We start from the raw sequence: 27857 nt of genomic DNA on the forward strand, positions 1-27857 counted from the left end.
ACCCCTATAGGTTTGAAATGACGTCTAAGCCAGCCAATAATTTAAAATTCGCGATTTATAGGTACTTAAAATTACCGTGAAACCAGTAAAATAATAGATAATTCGGGATATGTACTTAGTTTGCTGAGAAAATTAAAATAAGGATATAGATATGTATCTTGCGGTATACCAAGGTTACCACTCGCGTCATGATTTTTGAAGGACCCCAAATACGATTTTAGGCCAAAGTTCCATACCGAGCAATAAGAACTATTCACTAAAAAAAACAGCTTTATTAAACTAAAATATTTATTCCTGTTTGTTCATTATAGCAACAAATAATTTCATATTATTTAAATTTAGTACTTGTTTCCCATCTTTTTCCAGAATCTTAAAATCTCTTACGGCTTCCTTATGGTAATCCCTTAAGTATTCTTCCCTCAGTTCTTCAGGTATCCTCGACAGCACGTTATTGACTGCGGTGAATGCGCCTAGAAAATAATAAACATTATTTTTGTAATATTGTAATGTTTGCTATGTCCAGTGACTGGCAGGAGCGTCATTTGAAATTTTGATAGGGGGGGGCCAAGCATTATATATACAATACATTTATATGCAAACATAATACAAAATTGATCTATTTCTTGTAAATTTCAGTAATTTTCAGGGTTAGGGGGGGGGGGGAAATGCCCCCCCTGCCCCCTATCAAATGACGCCCCTGGTGACTGGTATACTCTGTTGTATTTCTCTATAATCCTATATAGTACTCTATAATTTTATATTATTTTTTTTAGGTTAATACCTCGACAACTAATGGCCATTGGCATGGTACTTTTTTTGCAATAAGATACCTAGTGTAGTATGTAGTGTGTGAGTTGAGTAAATGTCTCGTTACTTAGTCGATTTCATTGTTTTTACAAAGAGACGCTAATTGTATTCGAACGTCTGCGGTCCCTCCGGTGAGTACCGATCACACAAGGATAAACCACTTAATTAGATGTAAACGACATGACATTTTTTCATTACTCCAAGATCTTAAAGATCTTATAGATATTATATAGAGGTCGCTACTAGCGTACTCAGGCCTGTTATGTTACTACATTAAGCATCAAAATTAACGCACCACCTTAAAAATATGACATTTTTGACGTTTCGTATTTCCTAAACATTATGTTGTCCTATTTGAGTGATTTTTTTAGTATATAGCTTTATTCTTCAAGAATATCGATGTAATAATATTATTGCTAAAGAGATAAGTGTCATTGTATACCGGGTGTAACAATGATAGTGTGTTTTTCCTCAAGGTTTGGAACACTCTGTGGAATATTGTAGCGTATATACAACAAGAATAAAAAACCGCTAAACGCCTTAAAAATGAGTGGCGCATACAATATTCCAGCTACAAAAGATTGATATGAATATTACGTGGCTCGAAAATGTATTTTCATTTTCATGCAAAACAAAATTCTAGTTTTATTTTAAAATATTTTTCCATAATATTTGCTAAATTTAAAGTAAACGCGCCACAAAAGAGTAACTTTGATACAGTTTGAATTTTGAAACTCTTTTGTGGCGCGTTTACTTCAAATTTAGCAAATATTATGGAAAAATCTTTTAAAATAAAACTAGAATTTTGTTCTACATCAAAATGAAAATACATTTTCGCGCCACTTAATATTCATATCAGATCTTTTGTAGCTGAAATATTGTATGCGCCACTCATTTTTAAGCCGTTTAGCGGTTTTTTATTCTTGTATCAGGAGTTTTTCATTTATAAGTTATTTATAAACTAAATGTATGAAGTTGAATGCAGTGTTGCTCTATTACTCGTTAAGCTTTATAAATGGTCACCTTTGTTGCATTATCTCCCAAATGATCTAGTGTCCATCGAATCTACACTAGATTGAGATTGAGATGACCGGTAAAGCGATTAAAAATTGAAAAATTGCGAAATCGGCCATTTTTAACCCTCAAAAACTATGTGAAAAACTGAAAATTTGAATGTTGCTAAGGTAGGCAGATATTCTTTAAACATCGGTTGATGAAATCCCGAAGAGTTTTTTGCAATACAATATTAAAAACTCCTTTGTTTTTTAATTGCTAATCAAGCGTGCGCGACACTATTTTCCACCGACAGTATGGTGCAAATGAAAGGAATAAATTCGTTATTTCGTAAACAATAGACTTTAAGGAAAAATCCCAAAGCAGGTCGGTTTTTATTTTTAAGTTATGATATTATGGCATATATAGTATACTAGTGACGTCATCCATCTGGGCGTGATGACGTAATCGATAATTTTTTTAAATGAGAATACAGGTCGTGTGCTGGCTCATTTGAAAGGTTCTTCAATTCTCTATTCAGTAATATAAACATGTACATAATTATTTATACAGGGTGTCCAAAAAATTATTGAAGAACCTTTCAAATGAGCTAGCACACGACACCTATTCTCATTTAAAGAAAATAATCGATTACGTCATCACGCCCAGATGGATGACGTCACTAGTATACCATATATGTCGCAATATTATAACTTAAAAATAAAAATCGACCTGTTTCGGGATTTTTCCTTGAAGTCGCCGGTTTACGAAATGACGAATTTATTCCTTTCATTTGCACCATACTGCATACACATGCAACGGTGGAAAATAGTGTCGCGCACGCTTGATTAGCAATTAATAAACAAAGGAGTTTTGAATATTGTATTGCAAAACACTCTTCGGGATTTCATCAATCGATGTTTAAAGAATATCTACCTACCTTGGCAACATTCAAATTTTCAGTTTTTCACATAGTTTTTGAGTGTTAAAAATGGCCGATTTCGCCATTTTTCAATTTTTAATCGCTTATATGTCAAAAACTATCAACTTTAGCGAAACATCACTAAAGACCTCTGTTTGGGATGATCCAAAAAACCTAAAAAAAGTTGTTCCATGCAAAAAAAATAATTTTAGGAAAAAAACAAAAAAAAAAAACGTTTAAAAAATGTCTGACCAACTTTTGGTCCTGGCAACATGCAAATTTATTAAAAGGGGTCCTTTTTGAGTAAGATTGTGCAAAAAATCCGAATTAGAATATTTTTCCTAGCGGATGCGCAGTGGCTTTCTGGACTATACATTATATGCTTAAAATTGGATCTCTCTCTTTTTTTAAATACTGATTTCTTAACCGTAACTTTTTAATTTTTATCTTAGAAAATTTGGAAAAAAAGAATTTTGTAGGTTTTTGCAAGATCTATAAGCCTATTAATATTAAATATATTTAAAATCATCAGTCGCAAAAAGAGGTAACTTTGAAAGGGTTGGTAAATGTGGTTTATGCATGTTATTACAAGTTTTAATTGTCAATAACTCACTCAAGTTTTTCAGTAGAAAAAAATTTTGCCAAACCAGGTTCTTGAGAATGAAATAAGCTACAATTTCATATTTAAACATTTTTTCGTATCTCTGATGCTAATCTTTCTATTCTGAAGAAAAGGCCATTTTTTCCAAACTACAAAAATTCGTTACTCGGTTTTAACTCCATTTTTTTAAAAACTAATCATTCTAAGTCGACCAAACTTCTAGAACCTATTATCAATACAGAAATAAAAAAGACAAAATAAGGTCAATGACTAATTTTAATTAGGGTGGTGATTAGGAGGTTGCTTCCGATCACTTTTTAGCTGAAAAAAATAGGGACTGACATTCTTTTCATTATAGTCACTTAATTTTTGAGCTAGAGATTTTTTTATTTCTGGAGATAGATATTTTTAAATACATACTATAAATTAGTTGGAACAAGTTATCCTCGAAAAATTTATAGTTTTCCCGTCTTTTGACTTTGAATCTACAATATTTAGCATTTGAGGAAGAAGAGCTAACATACACATAGTTTTAAAAGTTATGCATCACCCCTCGTATTCACGACGTTTACGCTTTTATAAATCCGTATCTTTATCACATATTTAATGGGCCTTTTTTATAAAAAATATACCATTTTTGGTTTTTTATTTTATTTGATTACCCATTTAATTGACCTGGTTTTGCCAAGGGGTAAACATTTGAAAAATTTATTCTGGTGAAATTTTTGAAAACGTAATTAAAAATGAATCGTACTTTAATTTCTGAGTTGGACCGTATAAGAATTATTATCGATTTAGTTGAAAAACCCCATTCACAGCGGTTCGTGGAGGAAAGAGTGGGTGTTTCTCAGAGTGATGTCTCACGGATATGAAATAGGTTCCTGGAGACAAACTTGATACTGAATAGAGCTCGGTGTGGTAGACCCCGAGTTACCAATGATCGACAGAATAGATATATCAGAATTTCCATCCGTAGAAATCCTTCTATGTCTGTACCAGCCCTTCAAAGAGAATTCAGGCATGCTACAGGAGTCAGAGTATCGTTATCTACAATAAGAAGAAGAATTTTAGACTCAGGTTTGAGGAGTCGTCGATCAATTTGAGTTCCTCAGCTACAACCTAGACATGTTTTGGACCGCCTCCAGTAGTCTCACGAACACATAGAGCTCCCCCAACTGTTTTGGAATTTTGTGCTTTTTCAGACGAGACCAGAATCGCTTTAAATAGTGATAACCGGCGAATTTGTGTGTGGCGAGAGCCAACAAGAGCTGCACAACTAGCCACACACGAATTCGCCGGTTATCACTATTTAAACAGATTCTGGTCTCGTCTGAAAAAAGCGCAAAATTCCAAAATTCTTGGGGTAGCTGTATGTGTTCTTGAGCCAACTGGAGGCGGTCCAAAACATGTCTAGGTTGTAGCTGAGGAACTCTTATTGGTCGACGACTCCTCAAACCTGAGTCTAAAATTCTTCTTCTTATTGTAGCCAACGATACTCTGACTCTTGTAGCATGACTGAATTCTCTTTGGAGTGCTGGTACAGACATAGAAGAATTTCTACAGATGAAAATTCTAATATATCTATTCTGTCGATCATTGGTAACTCGGGGTCTACCAGACCGAGTTCTATTCCGTATCGAGTTTGTCTCCAGGACCCTATTCCATATCCGTGAGACATCACTCTGACAAACACCCACTCTTTAAGCCACGAACCGCTGTGAATAGCCTTCCTCAACTAAATCGATAATTCTTATACGGTCCAACTCAGAAATTAAAGCACGATTCATTTTTAATCACGTTTTCAAAAATTTCACCAGAATAAATTTTTCAAATGTTTACACCTTGGCAAAACCAGGTCAATTAAATGGGTAATCAAATAAAATAAAAAACCAAAAATGGTATATTTTTTATAAAAAAGGCCCATTAAGTATGTGATAAAGGTACAGATTTATAAAAGCGTAAACATCGTGAATACAAGGGGTGATGCATAACTTTTGAAACTATGTGTATAATAAAGTACAGCTCGATTACTATAGGTCTTAAAGGAAATAAAAAAAAATGATTTTGTTTATTTTTTCAAAAGATACATTTTTGTCAAGTTTTTGATAAAACGAAAATATTTGGAGTTATTAGCAGAAAACTTATAAAAAACATTGATTTTTTCGATATAAAAGTAACACTTTCGATAGCGAATAAATCGAAAACTATTAATTTTATCAAAAAAATGTATAGAACGTTTTTTGCCTACAACGAATGTTTTTACCAACTTTTGTGGTCAAAATATAATAAAAAATTTCCACCCCCGAGATGGGGTGGCAACCATACCCATGGTAAAAGCGCCTTTCGGCATCATATAAATTTTGATCCTTGGACTATCCACTAACTATTCTCAGATATTCAAACAAATCTATCGATTCCGTAAAAATTGCGAGGTTTTGTCCTATTTTAAGCTTCATTACTTGGACTATTAGTATGGTATACCTAGATCCAAACCTAGACATCCAAAGTGAAAGTTATCCTTCAACACCAAATTGTTCTATATGGTCCACATAATGTTCAGAAAAAAGTCACACCAATTTTAGCGTCGGGTTTGGGGGGAGAGGGGGGAAATCGGTAAATTCGTAGTTCTTTAAGTTTTTCGTCAATATTTCTAAAACTATGCGGTTTAGCATGAACAACCTTCTATACAAAAATGTTCTACATTAAATTTGAAACAAAAAGGGCGAAAAAACAGAAGCCCTACACCAAGCGACCCATAGGATGACCCAAAAAACGATGGTACTAGAGTTGGAGCTCTGGATCGCAGCAAAGACTGTAACAGAAGAAACAGGACATAGTCCTATTACAAGAAGAAGAAGAAGAAGAAGAAGAAGAAGAAGAAGAAGAAGAAGAAGAAAAAGGGCCTTATGCATAATCCTTCTAAAATGAACGGTTCCAAAGTTACGGAGGTAGTATAGTATAATTGGTCCAAAAAAGGCCTAACCCAGACATTAAAAGTAAAAGTTTTCCTTCAACACCAAATTGTTCTATATGGTCCAGATATTGTTCAGTAAAAAGTTACACTATTTTGAGCGTCCGGTTTGGGTGGCAGATGGGGGAGAAATCGGTAAATTAGTAGTTATTTTATTTTTTTCGTCAATATTTCTAAAAATATACTTTAGCGGATACAATGTTCTATACAAAAATGTTCTACATCAAATTTAAAACAAAAAAGGCCCTATACATAATTGTTATAAAATCAACGGTTCCAGAGTTACGGAGGGTGAAAAGTGGAGGTTTTCGATACCTTTTATATTTTTTGGGCAATTTGTAACATTTTTACTAATTGAAAGAAATTTTCTTTAACACGATTTGCTATTTCAGTGCCCGATGGTATGTTAGTGATAAGTCCTTGAAGAAACGTCAACCTCACCACCCAAAATCATCATCAATTGCCCAAAAAATATAAAAAGTATCGAAAACCTCCACATTTCACCCTCCGTAACTCTGGAACCGTTGATTTTATAACAATTATGGATAGGACCATTCTTGTTTTAAATTTTATGTAGAACGTTTTTTATAACATTGTTTACGCTTAAACTTAGTTTTAGAAATACATATTGACGAAAAACGTAAAGAAACTACTAATTTACCGACTTCTTCCCCATCTCCCCCCCAAACCGGACGCTCAAAATGGTGTAACTTTTTACTGAACAATATGTTGACCATATAAAACAATTTGGTGTTGGAGGAAAACTTTTACTTTAGATGTCTGGGTTAGGCCTTTTTTGGATCAATTATACTATACTACCTCCGTAACTTTGTAGTCGTTCATTTTAGGAGGATTATGTATAGGAGCTTTTTTATTTCAAATTTAATGTAGAACATTTTTGTATAGAAGGTTGTTCATGCTAAACCTCATAGTTTTAGAAATATTGACGAAAAACGTAAAAAACTACGAATTTACCGATTTCTCCCCCCTCTCCCCATCAAACCCGACGCTCAAAAAGGTGTGACTTTTTTCTGAACATTATATGGACCATATAGAACAATTTGGTTTTGAAGGATAACTTTCACTTTAGATGTCTGGGTTATGTCATTTTTTGAATCAAGTCTATCATACTATATATGTGTTAAATGTATACTTACTCTTTATAGCCTCATCGTTTTCAAACCAAATCGGGTAGTCCTTTTCGACATGAAATGAATAAGATTCGAACCCAGCGACATCAATATCTTTTTTATATGATTCTTCAATATTATCGCTATAGTAGTAAGCAGACAGCATGTGTCCGTACCTTGACCATTTCGGATGCTTCAGCAAACGGTGGTGAGCATTATCCGTCGGCGAGTGTTCTAAGAATGACACAAATGCTTGACCGCCTGGCTTAAGCATTTCCTTGATGTTAGTGAAACTTTGTCTGAAATCAAAATAAAAAAGTATATAGATTTGTGCGAGAATTACAAAGGAGTGCGAGAATTACAGAGCAATAACTTTATTGAACACCGCATATAAAATTCTAGCAAATGAGATTTAAATTAAATTATGCGCTGGACGAATATTAAGAGAATATCAAAACGGGTTCAGACCGGGAGATCGACAATTAATTCCATACATACAGTGGAGCAAATAATTCAAAAATCGAAAGAACACAACAGAGAAATACACCTAATATTCATGGATTTCAAAAGCGATTTTGACACAATTAATCGAACGAAAATGATGGAGGAGCTAGAGAATCTTGGAATCCCAGAAAAATTAAGACAAATGTTAACAGTGAGCCTAAGGCCCGACGCAAATTGAACCTAAGCGAGACACAACCTGCACCGGTGGACTGCGTAGACCGTTCTGCGCATCCTACTATCAGTTCATGCGTTCGCAGGTCTAGCTTGGGAAGGTTTGTCATCGGCGTACAGTTTTCTTGTGTCGTGGGACGCGTGACTCAATTCTCAGTTGTGTTTTTGTTTGCGAGATGGACGTTGAAAAGCTGATAGAACTCGTTCGAAATTATCCCATCGTATATGATACCAGCCACGACGATTATATGAGGACGAAATTAAAAGACGAGGTATGGGAAAAGATAGGAAACGAACTGAATACGAATGGTAAATACAATTTACTGTGATCAATAAAAATGTTAGTACATATAATCAAAACCCAACACTGCTTTGTCATTAAAATTCTGCTAAGTTTATTAGGTAATCGTAGACAAAATAAACTGCGATACCAGATATGCCTTTACAAGAACACATTATTAGAAAAAAGGTTACTTAAAACGAATAGGCCTGGATCCCGCGTAACAAAAAAAGTTGATTAATAGCAAGCTGAAAATTTGTTAATAGCGTAACGGTATCTGGTCGGACAAACTTTAATGTATGAAAACACTGGAACAGGGAAGTTCTAATTGTGGAACAAGATTTGGAACGTCAGATTACAAAAACCTCCCATGTATTTTATCGGACAGAACTTCCAATTGATTTCTTACCCTTTTATTAAACTCTCATGCAAAAATTAGACTGATATTTATCACATGTCGTAATTCCTGTCATTTGACATGTTCTACGTGTCGGACTTATTAAAATGCACAGTTGGTGATAAATACCAGTCTGATTTTCGCATGAGAGTTTAATGAAAGGGCAACAAATCAATTGGAAGTTCTGTCCGACAAAATACATGGGATGTTTTCGTAGTATGACGTTCCAAATTTTTAACCTGTTCCACAATTAAAACTTTCTCTGTTCCAGTGTTCCCATAGATCAAAGTTTGTCTGACGAGACACCGTTAGGCGGCACACATAGTGAAAGCGGTTTCCGCTAGCGGGCAAACCGCGCGGTTCTCGCGCGCGGGTATGGTAACACAGTGAAGACGGGTAAAAGCGAGAGAGATCGTTAAAATCTGGCAGTTGCGTCTACTACTTGTAGCAAAATGTCGTCTTCCGATGATGATATAATTGCTTTAGATTCTGTTTTGACTAAACTGAAAAGAAAGAGAGTTGATGTACATCCTATTAATCGAGAAAGATTAATTTATGGAGAATATCATCATCTATTTCAAAAATTAAAAGATAATGAACGATTCTTCCAGTATATGAGAATGACTCAAGAGACTTTTAAATATATTTTGGAGAAAGTGGAGTATCGTTAAAAACAATATTAAACGCTCAACTTACAGTCAACCAACAGAATATCGAAAGAGTTGAGAATATACATATCTGGGTACGAATTTAAATAGCGAATGGGACTACTCAGAAATTAAACAGCGAATAATAAAAGCGAAAGCAGCATACTTTAGAATGAGACCCATTTTCAACAGTTGAGACATATCATTAAAAACAAAATACCGTCTGTTGAAATGCTATATATTCACAGTTCTGCTCTACGGAATGGAAGCTTGGACACTAACTGTTACATCTATGAATCGGCTCGAAGCTTTCGAAATGTGGTGTTATAGGAGCATCTTACGTATATCCTGCGTTGACCGAATTACTAACGTGGAATTCCTGCGTAGAATGGGGAAAGAGTGTGAATTTCTCATAACCATCAAAACAAAAAAATTAGAATATCTAGGACATGTAATGAGAAATCAAGAACGTTACGGCCTTCTCCAACTGATTCTCCAAGGGAAGGTATGTAAATGGTAAAAGAGGACCGGGAAGAAGACGCATTTCCTGGCTTCAAAATTTACAAAAGTGGTATAATACCACTACCACTGAACTGTTCCGCGCTGCGGTATACAAAGTCAAGATAGCCATGATGATCGCCAACATCCGGAACGGATAGGCACTTTAAAGAAAAGAAGGAGTATCGTTTAATTAAAAACTGGTGTAATTTACATAAGCAGGCTATCCTTCCGGAAGAAAGGCTTGTTATAACATTGAGGTAAGTAGTTTTGTTGTAAATTTATTTTTCAAGTACTGATTTAGTTATAGTCTGGGCTGATTATCGGAGAATAGGCCATTTTTGGGAAAAGTTATTTACCAGCAATTTTATTGCTGGAATCGAATTATAAGATCCTATATATTAATAATATAGGTATGCAAAGTCCTCAGATAGTGTGCTACTTTTTTTATAAACAAAATGGCGCACGAAAATCGTGTTTTTTTCAATTATTGCTCTATAACTCCGAAGATTTTAACTTTACAACAAAAACACCCAAATAAAAATTCACCGTGATTAAATTCTGCATAGAGACGGGTTTTTTCCGATCTGCTTCGACGAAAATTTTCCTCAGAAAATGCGGGTTTTCCCAACAAAATCTTTATTTTCAATAAAGTTTTAGATAAGTAATTATCTACCAATAATTAAATAATTGGTGACTTAAAAGCCATTTTGGTTTAGATTATAGTTCCAGAAGCTGATGAAAATTAAACGAATATTTTAGCAACAATTCAGTTGTAAATTAATAATTTACGGTCGCAATAATAACCAAAATAATTATGATACACTGATCAAGCTTTGAAATCTTATAAAGATGAGATGCCTATTTAATATTTTGTCGACAAAATATGAATTTTTATTTTTTTTGCATAATCTTTAAATGTTTAAAAAAAATAGTTATAAACAAATTAACGTTTCTCAGAAAGTTTTTATTATATTATAATTAAAAAAATAGCTAAAATGGGCATTTTAAATATCTTTAAAATGAATGCTTTAAAACCATTTTACAACCATTTGTAAAAAAGTTATGAAACAGCAAAGTTATCATACGATTATTACTGTGTTTATACTTTTTTTTAATTCTTTCAAAGCGTAGAAGTGAGTCTAAAGTACAAGCTAATTATTTAAAAAAATATCGATTATCAGTTTAATAGTTATATTTTAATTAAAGATTATAAATATATTTTTTTGTAATTTACACGCGCGAAAGTAGAGTAACACAGTACTGTAGCTAACATTTTCACTCGCAGCGACGACCGGCCGCGTGATGTACACTTTTAATAAATAATGCATGCTGCGTGTCAGTCGCTTCGAGTGAACATTTTAGCTCCGACTCTGTATCAGGCCTACGTTTGCGCTAAAAATTACAAAAAAAAGTGTTTTTAATCTTTGATTAAAATATAACCGTTGCAGTAATTTTTGACATTCTTTGTGAGTAATTAGGTTGTACCATAGACTCACTTTTAAGCTTTGAAACAATTAAAACTAATTATAAACAACGGAGATTTCGTATATTTACTTTGCTGATTCATAACTTTTTTGCAAATGGTTGGAAATTTTTTTTAAAGCATTCATTTTCAAGACCTATGAAATACGCATTTTAAGTATTTTTTTAAATTAGAATATAATGAACAATTTCTGAGAAATGTTAATTTGTTTATAACAATTTTTTTTAAACATTTAAAGATTATGCAAAAAAATGAAAAATTTATATTTTGTTTGTCGACAAAATATTAAATAGGCATCACACCTTTATAATCTCTCTAAGTTTGATCAATGTCTCATGATTATTTTGGTTGTTATTGCGACTGTAAATTGTTAATTAACAATTGAATTGTTGCTAAAATATTCGTTTCATTTTCACCGGCTTCTGAATGTATAATCTATAACAAGAAAGCTTTTATTTCACCAAGCTATATAATTATTGATAAATAATTACTGGCCCAAAAAATTTATTTGAAAATTCGAGATTTTGTTGGGAAAACCCACATTTTCCGAGGAAAATTTTCATCGGAGCAAATCGGGAAAAACATGTCTCTATGCAGAATTAAATTGGGGTGAATTTTTATTTGAGTGTTTTTGGTGTAAAGTTAAAATCTTCGGAGTTATAGAGCAATAATTGAAAAAAATAAGATTTGTCGGCGCCATTTTGTTTATAAAAAAAGTAGCACACTATATGCGGACTTTGCATACCTATATTAATAATATATAGGATCTTATAATTCGATTCCAGCAATAAAATTGCTGGTAAATAACCTTTCTTTGTACTTTACTAATTAGCCCAGCGTATTATAACTATTTTTTTTTCAAAATTTAAAGATTATGCAAAAAAAAGCAAAATTTATATTTTGTCGATAAAATATTAAATAAGCATCTCATCTTTATAATTTTTATAAGTTTGATCAATGTATCATGATTATTTTGTTTATTATTGCGATCGTAATTTGTTAATTAACAATTGAATTGTTGCTAAAATATTCGTTTAATTTTCACCGGCTTTTGGAATTACAATCTATACCAAGAAAGCTTTGATGTCACTAAGTTATTTAATTATTGATTAATAATTACTTACCTAAAACTTTATTTGAAAATTAGAGTTTTTGTTAGGAAAAGCCGAATTTTCCGAGGAAAATTTTCGTCGGAGCAAATCGTGAAAAACATATCTCTATGTAGAATTTAATTGCGGTGAATTTTTATTAAGCTGTTTTGGTTGTAAAGTTAAAATCTTCGGAGTTATAGAGCAATAATTGAAAAAAATACGATTTGTCGGCGCCATTTTGTTTATAAAAAAAGTAGCACACTATCTGCGGACTTTGCATACCTATATTATTAATATATAGGATCTTATAATTCGATTCCAGCAATAAAATTGCTGGTAAATAACTTTTCCATGAATTTTGCTAATTATCCCAGAGTATTAATAGTTAATACTGGAATGGTTTTAGAAATACCTAAGTCACACAAAATTACGGTTTCAATAAGATTGACTTTATTACTTTTGTTTATTATAATGTACAATTATTTATAAAATTAATCCATGGAGAACTATTAATTCTTATTATAAAAGAGCGAATAAACTAAATTATCATTGCAGTAAACATTAAAACCGCGCGGAAAAAACTAAATTCTCATTCTAGCAAAAGCGGTCAGGCGGGTTGAGGCGGTTGGCCCGCGCGGACCTGCTTTGACTATGTTCGTGTACATTTAAAGACGTGCATTCTTTTTGAAAACATTTAAAAGCGGGTCCCGCTAGCGTTACCCGCTAGCGGAAACCGCCTCCACTGTGTGCGCCGACTTAAGCTATTAGGTAACAAATTTTCAGCTTGCTATTAATCAACTTTTTTTTGGTACGCGGGATCCAGGCCTAGAAATACAATGTCACAAATTATGGCGTAAATCCCCTTTATATAGGTATAAAAATTTTGTATTATTCATTTCTTAAATCTACACAACATTATCATTGAAAAATGATTCATTATTTAAAGACTTAAGGATATCTGTGAATATCGCATTACCCTCAAATAAAATTTGTCATCATAATATTAGATATCTACATTTTTGTTTATGCTTAAAAACAAAATATGTATACATACGAGATATAAATATAATAGGTAAGCAGTTTTGACTATAGAAAAATGCACTCATGCAAATAATGTGTTGTTGGTGTGGTAGTTGGTAGTAATTTATTACACAGTTACAATCATAATTGGAGATATTACTAATATTTTAAATACATTGAAGATATAAAACTAAAAATTTAACGCAGGGATCATTAAACAATTCTGATATTATTTTAAATATATATTGTGTGCAGAAATAAAATATTCAGTATAAGATATCTTTTTATGCGCCCTATTATGATCAAATTCGATGTTTTCGATAGGCATGCCGCTACGAGTACTGGGGAGATGTTAGATATGGTTTGTTCAACAGTAAATGGTTTGAATTCAATTAGTGCGGTCGTAAATATTATTAAATTTATCTGACCCGTCCCATTGTTAAGACCCACCCGGAGCGATAAGCCACCGAGGAAGACAGAGTTGGTCTTTTGCAATTAACACAGACTAGACGGTACTCCCATAATAAAGCCTAAAATAAATTTTACCTGAAACCGGGCCTTTTATACTATTATCGGTTAATCCGGGCTGTTTATAGTGGTAACTAATTGAACTTAACCATTTACTGTTTAACATACCATATTTAAAACGTTAGAAGTACGGAAATACGGATTTAAAGTTGCCTACTCAATTCAGTACAAGGATCAGATACATCAGTATTTTGTAATCAGTATTTTTGTACTCAGTACCACTGAGAACCGGTAACAAAAGTAACCGTTATACGTCCGCACTGATTTTGCCCGTCTCTATTCGTTACGGCGATAGACAACGGTCGGGTTGGCTTGTGTTCAATATGCGGTGCGCTAGAAAAATAACTGCACGGGTCACCCGTCCCGCCGGCGCAGGTTGTGTCTCGCTTAGGTTCAATTTGCGCCGGGCCTAATGCCGGCCACTCACTTACGGATATCGAAGAGGCCATGGCATGCAGGCCAGGGGCGGGATTACGAGCACTCGATGCGAGATCGCTAAACGAATCGTAGGCAAACTCGATGCGAATGCGTAACCAAGCCAAATAGTTATTTTTCTACAACCACTATTCAAAGTGCACTTTTCTGCACGGTTTTATGTTAGCAAACTTGATATTTTCTCACAGTATAAGATATTTGACATTAGTGTGCAGAAAAGTGACGTTTCTGTGCCGCAAAGTGACGTTTCTGTGCCGCAAAGTTTCCGCATTCTGAGTAACGTAATATTCTGTTTACATCCGTGGTTAAACTTTAGACAAATATACAGGGTGTCCCGAAAAGAATGGTCATAAATTATATCACACATTCTGGGGTTAAAAATAGTTCGGTTGAACCTAACTTACCTTAGTACAAATGTGCTCATAAAAAAAGTTACAGCCCTTTGAAGTTACAAAATGAAAATCGATTTTTTTCAATATATCGAAAACTCTCAAAGATTTTTTATTGAAAACGGGCATGTATCATTATTATGACAGGCCCACCTTAAAACCAAATTATAGTGAAATTTGTCCACCCCATAAAAAATTTATGGGGATTTTGTTCCCTTGAACCCCCCCAAACTTTTGTGTACGTTCCAATTAATTCATTATTGTGGTACCATTAGTTGAACACAACGTTTTTAAAACTTTTTGGCCTCTTAGTATTTTTTCGATAAGCCAGTTTTTATCGAGATGCGGCTACTTTTTTACTATATTTACATAAAAAATTTATGGGGGTTTTGTTCCTTTAAACCCCCCAAATGTTTGTGTACGTTCCAATTAAACTATCATTGTGGTACCATTAGTTAAACACAGTGTTTTTAAAACTTTTTTGCCTCTTAGTCTTTTTTTGGTAAGTCAACTTTTATCGAGATGTGGCTTCTTTTTCAAAATATACCAAAAAATTGAAGTTATAAATAAATTTTCAGATTATTAACAGGTGTCTATAATCATACTTAACCATATACAAATAGGTGGTGGATTCGACAAATATTCAAAATATCTCGATAAACACTGGCTTATCAAAAAAGTACTAAGAGGCAAAAAAGTTTTAAAAATATTGTGTTTAACTAATGGTGCCACAATAATAATTTAATTGGAACGTACATAAAAGTTTGGGGGGGTTTAAGGGAACAAAACCCCCATAAAATTTTTATGGGGTACACAAATTTCACTATAATTTTTTTTTAAGATGTTGCTACGATAAAGATTCCTCATGTCCATTTTCAATAAAAAAGCTCTAGGAGTTTTCGGTATATTAAAAAAAATCCATTTTCATTTTGTAACTTCAAAGGGCTGTAACTTTTTTTGTGTGCACTATTGTATATAGGTAAGTGAGGTTTAATCACCCTATTTTTGACCCCAGAATCAGTGGTATAATTTATGACCAATCTTTTCGGGACACCCTGTATAACCTATAAGACAATTATTATATTTAACTATAGCATAGAAACTAAATTATGGATGTTACAACTGTTTTATTTCACAATTTTATTCTTATTAAACATTTTATAATTATCAAATAACCAATAAGGATTTAGCAACCTGTGCAAGAGACGTCGAATGAAGTAGGTTTTGTGTAAATCCGTGAGTGCATAAATATAATGTCAATAATGTGTAATAATTGTTCAAATTTAAACAAATTAAGGCAGTGCATTAATTTTTTAACTGATTTCTGTGCAATTTATTTAGGTATAAGGAATTTAAATTGATTAGTAGGTATTAATTAAATACAGTTTAAAATTTATCACATAGGTACCTATTATAATTAATCGTCGTTTGGAAATTGTGATTTTTATTTTTAGGAAAAACTGTGCTTGTAGAAAAAGTATAGTGTGAAACACGTGCAGAAAGGTAATTTCTCACTCGTTTGAATTGCGGCACTCGCTTGCGCTCGTACCGCAACTTTTCAAACTCGTGACAAATTAGTATATTTCTGCACTTGTTGCACAATATACTATTTCCTAACAAGTGCAGAAAGTCATTCTTTTCCGCACGCGACTGCAGTTTGCCGAATGACGCGAAGCGGGAGTTCGGCAAGCAGTCGAGTGCGGAAAAGAGACTTTCTGCAAGAGTTAGGAACAATATTTTTTCTAAGAGTCTTTAAAAAATTACCAAATCTTAATCAATTAATTTAATTAATATGAAAATACATACACAAATTAATTCTTTGACAAGGTTGTCAAAACCAAACTTTCATAATAATTAGTTAGCATGACGACGATCTTGGTTTCCATGACGATGATTCAAAACGACTGTTATTGTCTACCGATTTGACTTTCGAATATTATGTCAAAATAATTTTATTTCATCGAATTGTCGCGTTAATTTCATTAAAACAGGAACACAATAAGATATATTTGAAATAAATTAATAAATAATATCTAAATATTAGTTTATTGCGTGTATTATAATTACTTTAAGGCCATATTAACATATCTACATTAACACGCGTGCGGAAAAGTAAAAACCGCGTGCGGAAAAGTAACACGCGTGCGGAAAAGTGAAACTTTCTTAACTAAAATGCGTGCGCGAAAGTAGACATTTTTGCACGCTCGTAGAAAAAAGTGATTACGAACTGGGTTCGAGTAGACTGTCAGAAAATGATCGGCAATCATCGTATTTTTGAACCTACGGGATAATATTTCGAACAAATGGAATGATTTGCACGTTATATGCCAAGGAATTTCTCTTATTAAATATAAAATAAACATTTTATTATTTAATTATTATAAACGTTTATTTTATATTCTAAGGATGATTCAGTGATAACGTATACATACCTAGATATATAAATATATGATTTTCGAACTTGAGTACAATTTGAGAATAATTATGGTTTTTTACCGTTATTAAAGAGTAAATGGCCAGGGAAAGATGGGAGACGTTATATCAAAATATTACTAAAGTTCGTAATAGTCACTGCTAACTACCTACCTATTCCCTTCATCGAATTCTGCCTCAGAGCCAGAGCATTTCTTATCTTACCTTTTCGCCATTAAATCCGACTCTGCAAATATTACAAGGATAAAAATTAACCATGGACGTTTTTTCTTCACATCTTTTTAAAATAGGAATAAGTATTAGAGAACTCCTGTCAGTGTAATGAGTGTAATAACACCTCACTGGGAGATTTAAACAACATATTTTTTTAATGTTCAAAACATGAGAATTCTTATCAAAATCGTATAATCTAAATATCGGTTGATCAACGATTTACATTATTTTTAAATTGAAGAAATCAAAGTCATCAAAGTATGAAGTAAGGGTTAGGTAGGTTAGGTAGGTTATATCGTTACGTGTTCACTTTTCTTAATTTTTATACTTTGACCGGCAAGAGAGAAAGTGTTATAGGAGATCTGAGATCTATCATAGAGAGATAGATAGTTCGAGTTGGCAACTCGATAGGGTCGTCGGTATCGAGCAGTGCCTTCGAGTTGACTCTCATCGACAACGTAGGGAAATAGGTTTCGTAATCACTCCCTACGGTAAAACATGGCGGATACGATGCTTATCGAGTGTTCGTAATCCGGGCCCAGGACTAGGTTATCGAAAACCGACACACACGAGAATCAGTTCGGTATCCGACGACCATTTCCTTCAGTTAAAGATCTATAGGGAATCGAAACTCTTACCACACACAGTGTAATTGTCGACCAGATGTGCATGTCCCTCTCGCGTAAATGCGTTAATTTTGCTAGAAACAAAAACGAATGGATGATACATGCTTTAAAAAACTACTGAAATTAGTGAAATTATTATAAAACAAAATATGAATTGAGAATGAGAATGACAAGTGCCAGTACGGCGGAAGAAAGACTAATTGCAACATTAAGGTTTTTAGCAGTTTTGAAATTAACTATTCTAATTGGGAAATAAGCCACAATTTAACTTTAAAAAAATAATTTTATTATCGTTTCGACTTCCACTTCGGTCGTCGTTGTCAAAATACAAAATATTAGATAATAAATTAAACAAAAATGTTGTTATTTAGTAAAAAAAATCTTCTAATAATTTATTTAATTTGACTTATTCATATCCGCAATTCAGACGTCAGACATATAAATTTTAAAGTAGACGACTTTAAAATGATACCCATTGCCAATATTTATGAGTTGCGTTCCTGGGACGACTTTATTAAAGTTAGTTCATTCGATTACATGAAATCAACTTTAACTCAAGAATAGCCGTCACAAAAAAATCATAGCAAGTGATCTGTTTTTAAAAAGACAACCACATGCAACGGTGACAGTAAAATTCTCGTGTTAGCGATTCCATAGTAAATCACGAGGAAAAACCAGGAAAATCGTGATATCCTGACATTGTAAGTATTTGGTCTTACATTCAGTTTACTCTCAAAACTAACACCAAATTCTGACTTTATATGTATGTTATTTGAAATTATAAATAATATTAATATTACATAGATACATATATAAATAATACTAAAATATAAAATATGTACTACACTCGATATGTTATTGACTTACTAATCGTGGTATTTTCTTTCTATTGACTTCCTCTTTTAGTATGGGTAACCACATCCTAATGCATTCTACCATACATACTAGGAATTTGCGACACAATTGGTTTCATTTAGCATAATTAGAGCCGCTTCTATGATTTTTCTCTTTGTACTATCTGTTTCTTTCAGGACTATACCTGAATTTCTCTTCTGAACTCTATGTTCATAGGTCTGGATCCCGCGTATGAAAAAAAGTTGATTAATAGCAAGCTGAAAATTTGTTAATAGCTTAAGGGTGTCTAGTCGAATAAACTTTGATATATGGGAACACTGAAACAGGGGTAGTTTTAATTGTGGAACAGGTTAAAAATTTGGAACGGTCATAGCACGAAAACGGCACATTTATTTTGTCCGACAGAACAGACTTAAACTCTCCGAACAGAGATTAAACTCTCATGAAAAAATCAGACTGCTATTTATTACCTGTCATAATTCCTGTCATTTGACATATTCTACATGTTCCACTCATTAAAACGCCCATTTGGTGATAAATAGCAGTCTGATTTTTGCATGAGAGTTTAATCTCTGTTCGAAGAGTTTAAGTCTGTTCTGTCGGACAAAATAAATGTGCCGTTTTCGTGCTGTGACCGTTCCAAATTTTTAACCTGTTCCACAATTAAAACTACCCCTGTTCCAGTATTCACACATATCAAAGTTTATTCGACTAGACACCCTTAAGCTATTAACAAATTTTCAGCTTGCTATTAATCAACTTTTTTTTCATACGCGGGATCCAGACCTATCATTATTACATGCGTGTTGACATATTTGAGATAAATAATACTAAACAACTCATAAATATTGACATTACCATTTTAAAGTCTTCTACTTTGAAATGTATAATATATATGTCTGAATGGCCAATATAAATGAATCAGATTAAATAAATTATTAGAAGAATTATTTTACAAAGCAAAATAGTTTTGTTTAATTTATTAATATTTTGTATTTTGACAACGACGTCCGAAGTGGAAGTCCGAAGTGGAAGTTAATAAAATTATTTTTTCAAGTTAGGTTGTGGCTTTATTTCCTAATGAGAATAGTTATGTAACTACAAAAATGCCACAAAGAAATAGGTTCAGAACAATAGCAGTTTTGAAGACATGAAATATACAACTTTTATTTAAAATTCCATAGGCAAGGGTGTGATCAGCGAATTTACGTAAAAACTAGGGATTATTTGCGCTTTTATTTGCCATTTTGTCTTAAAAAAATCAGATTTGCTCAACGATGTCAGTTAAGTTAATGAACTGCACTTGATACGTCACACACATGCATTTTTGTGATCGAGCGTGCCAACGCCTTTACGAAAACTGCGTGTATGTGGTGATTTTGGCCTTCAGTTAACCGCCTGTCAGTCGCCCGGCCTCTTCGATATCCGCAAGTAAGTGGCCAGCGGAACACCTCACCAACGACAATGTCAACGGAACAACTTCTAACGAAATCAATGTAAACAAAGGCGTGATACAAGGTGACTCTATCTCACCGACACTATTTAACCTGATGTTGGAAGTCATAATAAGAAAGACAAACTTTGCAAACAAAAACATTATTACAGATCAACTTCAACTATACTAAATTCACAATCAGGTTGCAGTAGAAATAAACAAACAAAGACACGTTAAATGTTACTAGAAGCACTACCGAATCATAATTTGTAATGTATAAACTTTGTAAATTCCAAATTATGATTTACAAAGTTTATACATTGTAAATTATGATTCGAGAGTGCTCCTAGTAACATTTAACGTGTCTTGGTTTGTTTATTTCTACTGCATCTTGATTGTGACCGTAGTATAGTAGCATATGCAAATGATCTAGTCATCATAGCGAAGACGAAGATAACACTTATAAAAGCAGTTGAAAAATTAGATAAGGAAGTGAAGAGAATAGGGCTAGAGATAAACCAGCACAACACAAAATACATGACGATAGGGAAGAACGACACAACAACTAAGAAATATTTAATTAAACAGAACCATAAATTTGAAACTATCCACCTTTAGCTACTTGGGAGTAACCATAGGGAAAACCGGAAAAGAGAGAACAGAGGAAATAATTCTGAAAGGCAAAAAACATATGGAATGAATAGAAATCTGCCGAGAAGCAAGACCCTAAGTAAAAGAAAAAAGATGAACCCATATAAGATCTTAATAAGACCTGTTGTTACATAATAATAACAAATAGTAATTACAAAATTGTAAGAAATAAATAGAGAAAATATAGTCAGGTATACATAAAATCGCTTCGCTTAGAATGGACAGGACATATACAATATACAGAAACGCCCATTATCAGATATGTTGAGAAGGATAACTAACTGGACACCACTATGGCCCAGGTGTAGAAGAAGACCTAAAAGAAGACGGCTGGAAAAGAGTCACGGGAACAGCAAAGACACTCAGCAAGTTATAAATGACAGAGGAGTAATCCGCCTCACCCAAAAATAGGATTTTAAACGCCATGGCGTTAGCTGTAATCCCTAGGGATTGTAATGCTTAATGAATGAATTAGGGCTTCCAATCCCGCAATACCGAGATCTCGGTATTGCGGGATCCCGCGTCATTTTCCAATCCCACGTGATGCGGGATTTGCGGGACTAAAAAAGTGTACATTACTGCTGTAGCTACGCTCAAAATTATCAAAAAACTGTCTTTGCGCCATATTTTACAACGATCGACGTAGAAATGTGACTGCACTACTGATTTATCTCCAAAAGCCTCGTAGTTACCAAGCGTCGTGTGACGATGAAACTGTTCATCTCCCACTGAAAAGTTTACTTCGAAAAGAAATTAATGATTTTGTAACGGGAATGAACTTCAGCCCTTTAAACTCATCTGAGAGCCATAGGCGTAACCAGGGGGGGTTTGGGGGTTATAACCCCCCATTGGGATGGACTTTGAGCTCTATACGCCTAACACCATACCCCTCAGAGACCTTCCAGTAGTTGTAACCTCCCCTTTCAGGTAGGTGTAACCCCCCTTAGGATCATCCTGGTTACGCCTATGCTGAGAGCAATGATGACGAAGAGGCTGATCAAGTAAGAAACACGTGAGAAACAATATAGAGGTTCCATCATCGGGTTCCGATCTTGATCTTACATTGCAACCGGAGTTAGAGTTAACTATATCGTCAGCATGTAATGGGTCTATTGAATAAAAAGAAGTATTTGCTTTTACTTCCTCGTATTTAAGTAATTACTTAATAGTAATTGAATAAGGCATTAAAGAAATGACTTTATTCAATTAGTATTAAGTAAATACTTGTAAGTAAAAGCAAATACTTCTTTTTATTCAATATACCCAATGTATTTACTTTGCCCGTCGCCATCTCAAAATAATACACTTGAGTCCATTATTAAAATAGAAATGACTCTATGAATCTGGGGAGTCAATGGGAAAATATCTTACATTTACATATAAAGCCTAAAAAGGAATACCGTCGACGTATGGAAGCCGAATGGACATTTTCTGCTGCTGGCTTTATTGTGTCTAACATACGCAGGAGTTTGGCAGATGACAGTTTAGATTTAGATATTGGCTAGTATGAATAAAAATAAAAATGTAGTTTATATTCCAAATTTTCGATAGGTACATACTCCACGCAGTAGCATCTACTCTTATGTACGGTGAGTAGAAACTCATCACATCAACATATTTTTATTCATATGAAATGTAGCATAAACTTATTCTTTATGCTCATACTCATGAGAACGCACTTGGAGTTTATACTCCGTTTTTATTCATACCATCCAATATGTTGTGTTTCCTTTGCAAACATTTTCAATTGCAAGCTTTAGCTAAATAATAGTAACTTATAACTAAGTAATATATATCATAGCAACTAAATTAGTAAACTATATTAATTTTTAGTTAAAAATGGTTTTTTTGGTTGATTGTTAAAATTTTGTTGGTGTATTTTTTGAAGATAGATTTTTTGTTTTTCCAGTGTTTGTTACTGTTTTTTTTGTGAAGAAAAAACAGTTTTGATCTCATACTAATAGTAATACTTAATAAATGTGGAGTTAATGGATTAATTTATTGTTTTATTTGCCTTGTATAAATATGACTATTATTAATATGTGGGATCCCGCAAATACCGAGATACCGCGGGATTGAAAATTCGTAGTCCCGCAATTACCGAGATTGAACTCGGGCTGCGGGATTGGAAGCCCTAGAATGAATGAATATAGATGTGTATGTACACATAGTTTCAAAAGTTATGCATCACCCCTCGTATTCACGATGTTTACGCTTTTATAAATCCGTATCTTTATCACCTATTTAATGTGCCTTTTGTATAAAAAATATACCATTTTTGTTTTTTTATTTTATTTGATTACCCATTTAATTGACCTGGTTTTGCCAAGGTGTAAACATTTGAAAAAATTATTCTGGTGAAATTTTTGAAAACGTGATTAAAAATGAATGGTACTTTAATTTCTGAGTTTGACCGTATAATAGTTATCGATTTAGTTGAAGAAAACCAATCACAGCGGTTCGTGGCGAAAAGAGTGGGTGTTTTTCAGGGTGATGTCTCACGGATATGGAATAGGTTCCTGGAGACAAACTCGATACGGAATAGAGCTCGGTCTGGTAGACCCCGAGTTACCAATGATCGACAGAGTAGATATATCAGAATTTCCATCTGTAGAAATTCTTCCTTGTCTGTACCAGACCTCCAAAGAGAATTCATTCATGCTACAGGAGTCAGAGTATCGTTTGCTACAATAAGAAGAAGAATTTTAGACTCAGGTTTGAGGCGTCGTCGACCAATAAGAGTGTCTCAGCTACATCTAGACATGTTTTGGACCGCCTTCAGTGGGCTCAAGAACACATACAGCTCCCCAACAGTTTTGGAATTGTGTGCTTTTTTCAGACAAGACCAGAATCTGTTTAAATAGTGATAACCGGCGAATTCGTGTGTGGCTAGTTGTGCAGCTCTTGTTGGCTCTCGCCACACACGAATTCGCCGGTTATCACTATTTAAACAGATTCTGGTCTCGCCTGAAAGAAGCACAAAATTCCAAAACTGTTGGGGGAGCTGTATGTGTTCTTGAGCCCACTGGAGGCGGTCCAAAACATGTCTTGAATGTAGCTGAGGAACTCTTATTGGTCGACGACTCCTCAAACCTGAATCTAAAATTCTTCTTCTTATTGTAGCCAACGATACTCTGACTCCTGTAGCATGCCTGAATTCTCTTTGGAGGTCTGGTACAGACAAAGAAGAATTTATACAGACCGAACTTCTAATATATCTATTCTGTCGATCATTGGTAACTCGGGGTCTACCAAACCGAGCTCTATTCCGTATCGAGTTTGTCTCCAGAAACCTATTCCATATCCGTGAGACATCACTCTTAAAACACCCACTCTTTCCATCACGAACCGCTGTGAATGGTCTTCTTCAACTAAATCGATAACTCTTATACGGTCCAACTCAGAAATTAAAGTACGATTCATTTTTAATTAAAAACCAAGAATGGTGTATCTTTTATAAAAGAGGCCCATTGAATATGTGATAAAGATACCGATTTATAAAAACGTAAACATCGTGAATACGAGGGGCGATGCATAACTTTTGAAACTATGTGTACAATACGAATATGTCGTAGTATAGTCTAGGCGCCAGAGGGGTCACCGTGTCATATTCAATTCTGATGGACAAACTCAACGGTTTCTTATGGATTTTTGGCTGCTGATTACGAATTTCGAGGGGGGATTTCGATCCGAGTGGTCAAAAAATTGTTATAAACAATTTAATTGTTTATAAATTGTTTATAAGGCTCTGGCTCATAAACTAAAAGAGATGAAAAAAATGTTTCAAATAAAATTTGTTCCTTAATAAAAAGCCAAGAAAAAACCGTTTACTAAACTTAAATCTAATAATTATAACTCAAGATATTGTAAAATTAGTGCACAATGCAAATTGCAAATTGCAAAATAAGTATTTTTCGAAGCTTTATCGATCGTAACTCGGCTTCTGCGCATGCAAATCAGTCTTAGAAGGTGTCGCTTTAAAGCTTAATTAACAGGCTTAAAAAAAAGTTTGTTAAATTACTTGATCTTTATTTGTTTTAAAGTTATACCCATTTGAAATTACAATTTTCTTAAAAAAATTGTACATTCATTTGTTTATAAGGGTTTCAAGCAAATTTGAGCTATAAACATTTATACTTTAATGAACAATAATGATAGAAAAACTCAAAAGGAACAATTTGAGGTTATGAAAATGTTCATAAGTTTATTTTTGGCCAAGATGTCGATATTTTAATGACGCGCGCTATGTGGCGCAAGATCGGCTCACCGCGTAAAGGTTCACGCGCTAACTTCTCGATGCAAATTATAATTTCTATGTATACATACGTTATCTTCATTTTTCATTTTTGAAGATCCTAATAAAATTTTATCATATAATTCTTATAATTAAATCATCATACTGTACCTCGTAAAACCTTTCATTCTATTTACTTTGTCTTCTATTTTTTGCACTAAATGAGAAAAAAACATTAAAAACTAATATTTCAGAAGTATAACTAAAAAGTAAGTTGATATTATTTATTAGTACTATTTTTACAAACATTTTTTTCATGCATCTGCAAATCTGCATAGAGATATACAGGGAATATTAGCTTTTTTACATCTGCATAAGTTCTTAGCCAAATTTTAACAGTTACATGGTGGTACAAGTCTGTTCTTGTAGGCAGTGAAACTAAAACTTTTTGAGGCTTCAGAGTCTAGTTAACTATATGATATCCATATAAAGTGGATCTAGTTCTTTTGCAGCATCATCAAGGCCCGTCAATTGTGTGTATGCCGCCACATCATAAATTCTCGTTTTATATGCAATGATGATGCTGCAAAAGAACTCGATCCATTTTTATATGGATATCACATATTGGCTCATTTGCTTGCGTAGAAGTTGAGTTACGATCTATAAAGCGTCGAAGAATACATACTTACTTGACTGTGAGCCAATCTTGCGCTTCATAGCGCGCCATTAAAATATCGACATCTTAGCCAAAAATAAACTTACGAACATTCTCGTAAGCTCAAATTGTTCCATTTGAGTTGATTTATCATTATTGTTAATTAAAGTATAAATGTTTATAGCTCAAGTTTACTGGAAACCTTTATAAACAAATTAATGTACAATTTTTTTGAGAAAATTATAAATTCAAACGGGTATAACTTTAAAACAAATTAAGATCAGATAATTTAACAAACTTTGCTTGGAAGCTTCTTAATTAAGCTTTAAAAGGACACCCTATAGGGCTCATTTGCATGCGCAGAAGCCGAGTTACGATCGATAAAGCTTCGAAAAATACTTATTTTGCAATTTGAAATTTGCATTGTGCACTAATTTTACAATATCTTGAGTTCTGATTATCGGATTTAAGTTTAGTAAACGGTTCTTTCTTCGTTTTTTATTATGGAACAAATTTTATTTGAAACATTTTTTTCTATTTCTTTTAGTTTATGAGCCAGAGTATTATAAACAATTTATAAACAATTAAATTGTTTATAACAATTTTTTGACCACTCGGATCGAAATCCCCCCTCGAAATTCGTAATCAGCAGCCAAAAATCCATAAGAAACCGTTGAGTTTGTCCATCAGAATTGAAAATGACACGGTGACCTCTATTTGGCGCCTAGACTAGTATGTCGAATGTCAAATTCCTACAAAAACGCAAGAAAAGGAAAAGTACTCACCTGGGATTCGGCACCATGTGCATCACGAATATACCAAAAATGTGATCAAACTTATTTTTGAGCTCGTCTTGAAGTCTTATGGTACCAATATCGTGTTGTATGATCTTACTTCTGGGTATACTTAGATTTTTCTTCATATGTTCTACCATATTAGGTGATATATCCGTTAGAACGTATTCTTTGTAATCCTTTGGTAATGCTGGTAATACTGAGTTGGCAGAAGTATTGCCATCTGCTGCACCAAACTCCAGAATGGCTTCATTTTTTTTCCATTTTAGTAGATGTCCGTATTTCTCCAATTTCTGTTTCGTTAGTATTTGAGTAATAGCATTCCCCTTTACCCATAGATCAGGAATCATTTTTGAGAGAGTGGTATAAATCTAATCAACCGACGCGAAAAACTATTAAGTGTTGACTCGACGGACGCAGAGAACTAAATTTTTAGTACAATGCTAATATTTATTTATTGCAATTAACGTTAATAACTATCAAGATTTATAATATAAACCGTATTACTTACGATTGACATATTTATAGTTAACCTACTAATGATACTAAATTATATTTACATCAGGTGGTGAAACGCTAATTACGCTACACTATATGTTGTTTACTGTTTCATTCGCTTTAAAACCAAATATTGATACTCTGGGTAAATAAGGAAAAATCAAGAAATTTATTTACCTGCAACTTTAGTGCTGGACTCGAATCTTATGATTGTTTATATTAATAATATAGGTATGCAAAGTCCGCAGATAATGTGCTATTTTTCTTATAAACAAATTAGCGCTTCTAATCCGTGTTTTTTTCAATTATTGCTCTGTAACTCCGAAGATTTTAACTACCCAAAAACACCCAAAACACGCAAATTAAAATTCACTCAAATTGTTGGCACGAGGCGAGTGCCGCAAATCAAGCGAGGTAGAAATATGTCATTTTCTCACGTGTTGTATGTACTGTACTTTTTCTATGGATGCGTTTTTGTCAAGAGTTCAAACTTCAAAATTAAATAATTAAGGTGCTTTTATGTAGATTATATGCCAAAATCGAAATAAAATACATATTGTACACATATATAGGTATTTAATATTTTTAATATT

The 27857-nt window shown here is 33.4% G+C and overlaps 1 protein-coding gene across 1 annotated transcript; it reads right to left on the minus strand.

Moving 5' to 3' along the window:
* Window positions 1–270: 270 nt before the first annotated feature.
* LOC114326257 (juvenile hormone acid O-methyltransferase) lies at window positions 271–27261 on the minus strand. The gene is made up of 3 exons (XM_028274568.2): window positions 26758–27261; window positions 7452–7723; window positions 271–470 (listed from the first exon to the last, which is right to left on the minus strand). Exons 1-3 carry the CDS (start codon window positions 27114–27116, stop codon window positions 289–291), a joined length of 813 nt encoding a protein of 270 aa, XP_028130369.2. The 5' UTR covers window positions 27117–27261; the 3' UTR covers window positions 271–288.
* Between the last annotated feature and the right edge of the window lie 596 nt (window positions 27262–27857).

Source organism: Diabrotica virgifera, chromosome 2 (genome assembly GCF_917563875.1).
Source record: "Diabrotica virgifera virgifera chromosome 2, PGI_DIABVI_V3a".
Taxonomy (NCBI): Eukaryota; Metazoa; Arthropoda; class Insecta; order Coleoptera; family Chrysomelidae; genus Diabrotica; species Diabrotica virgifera.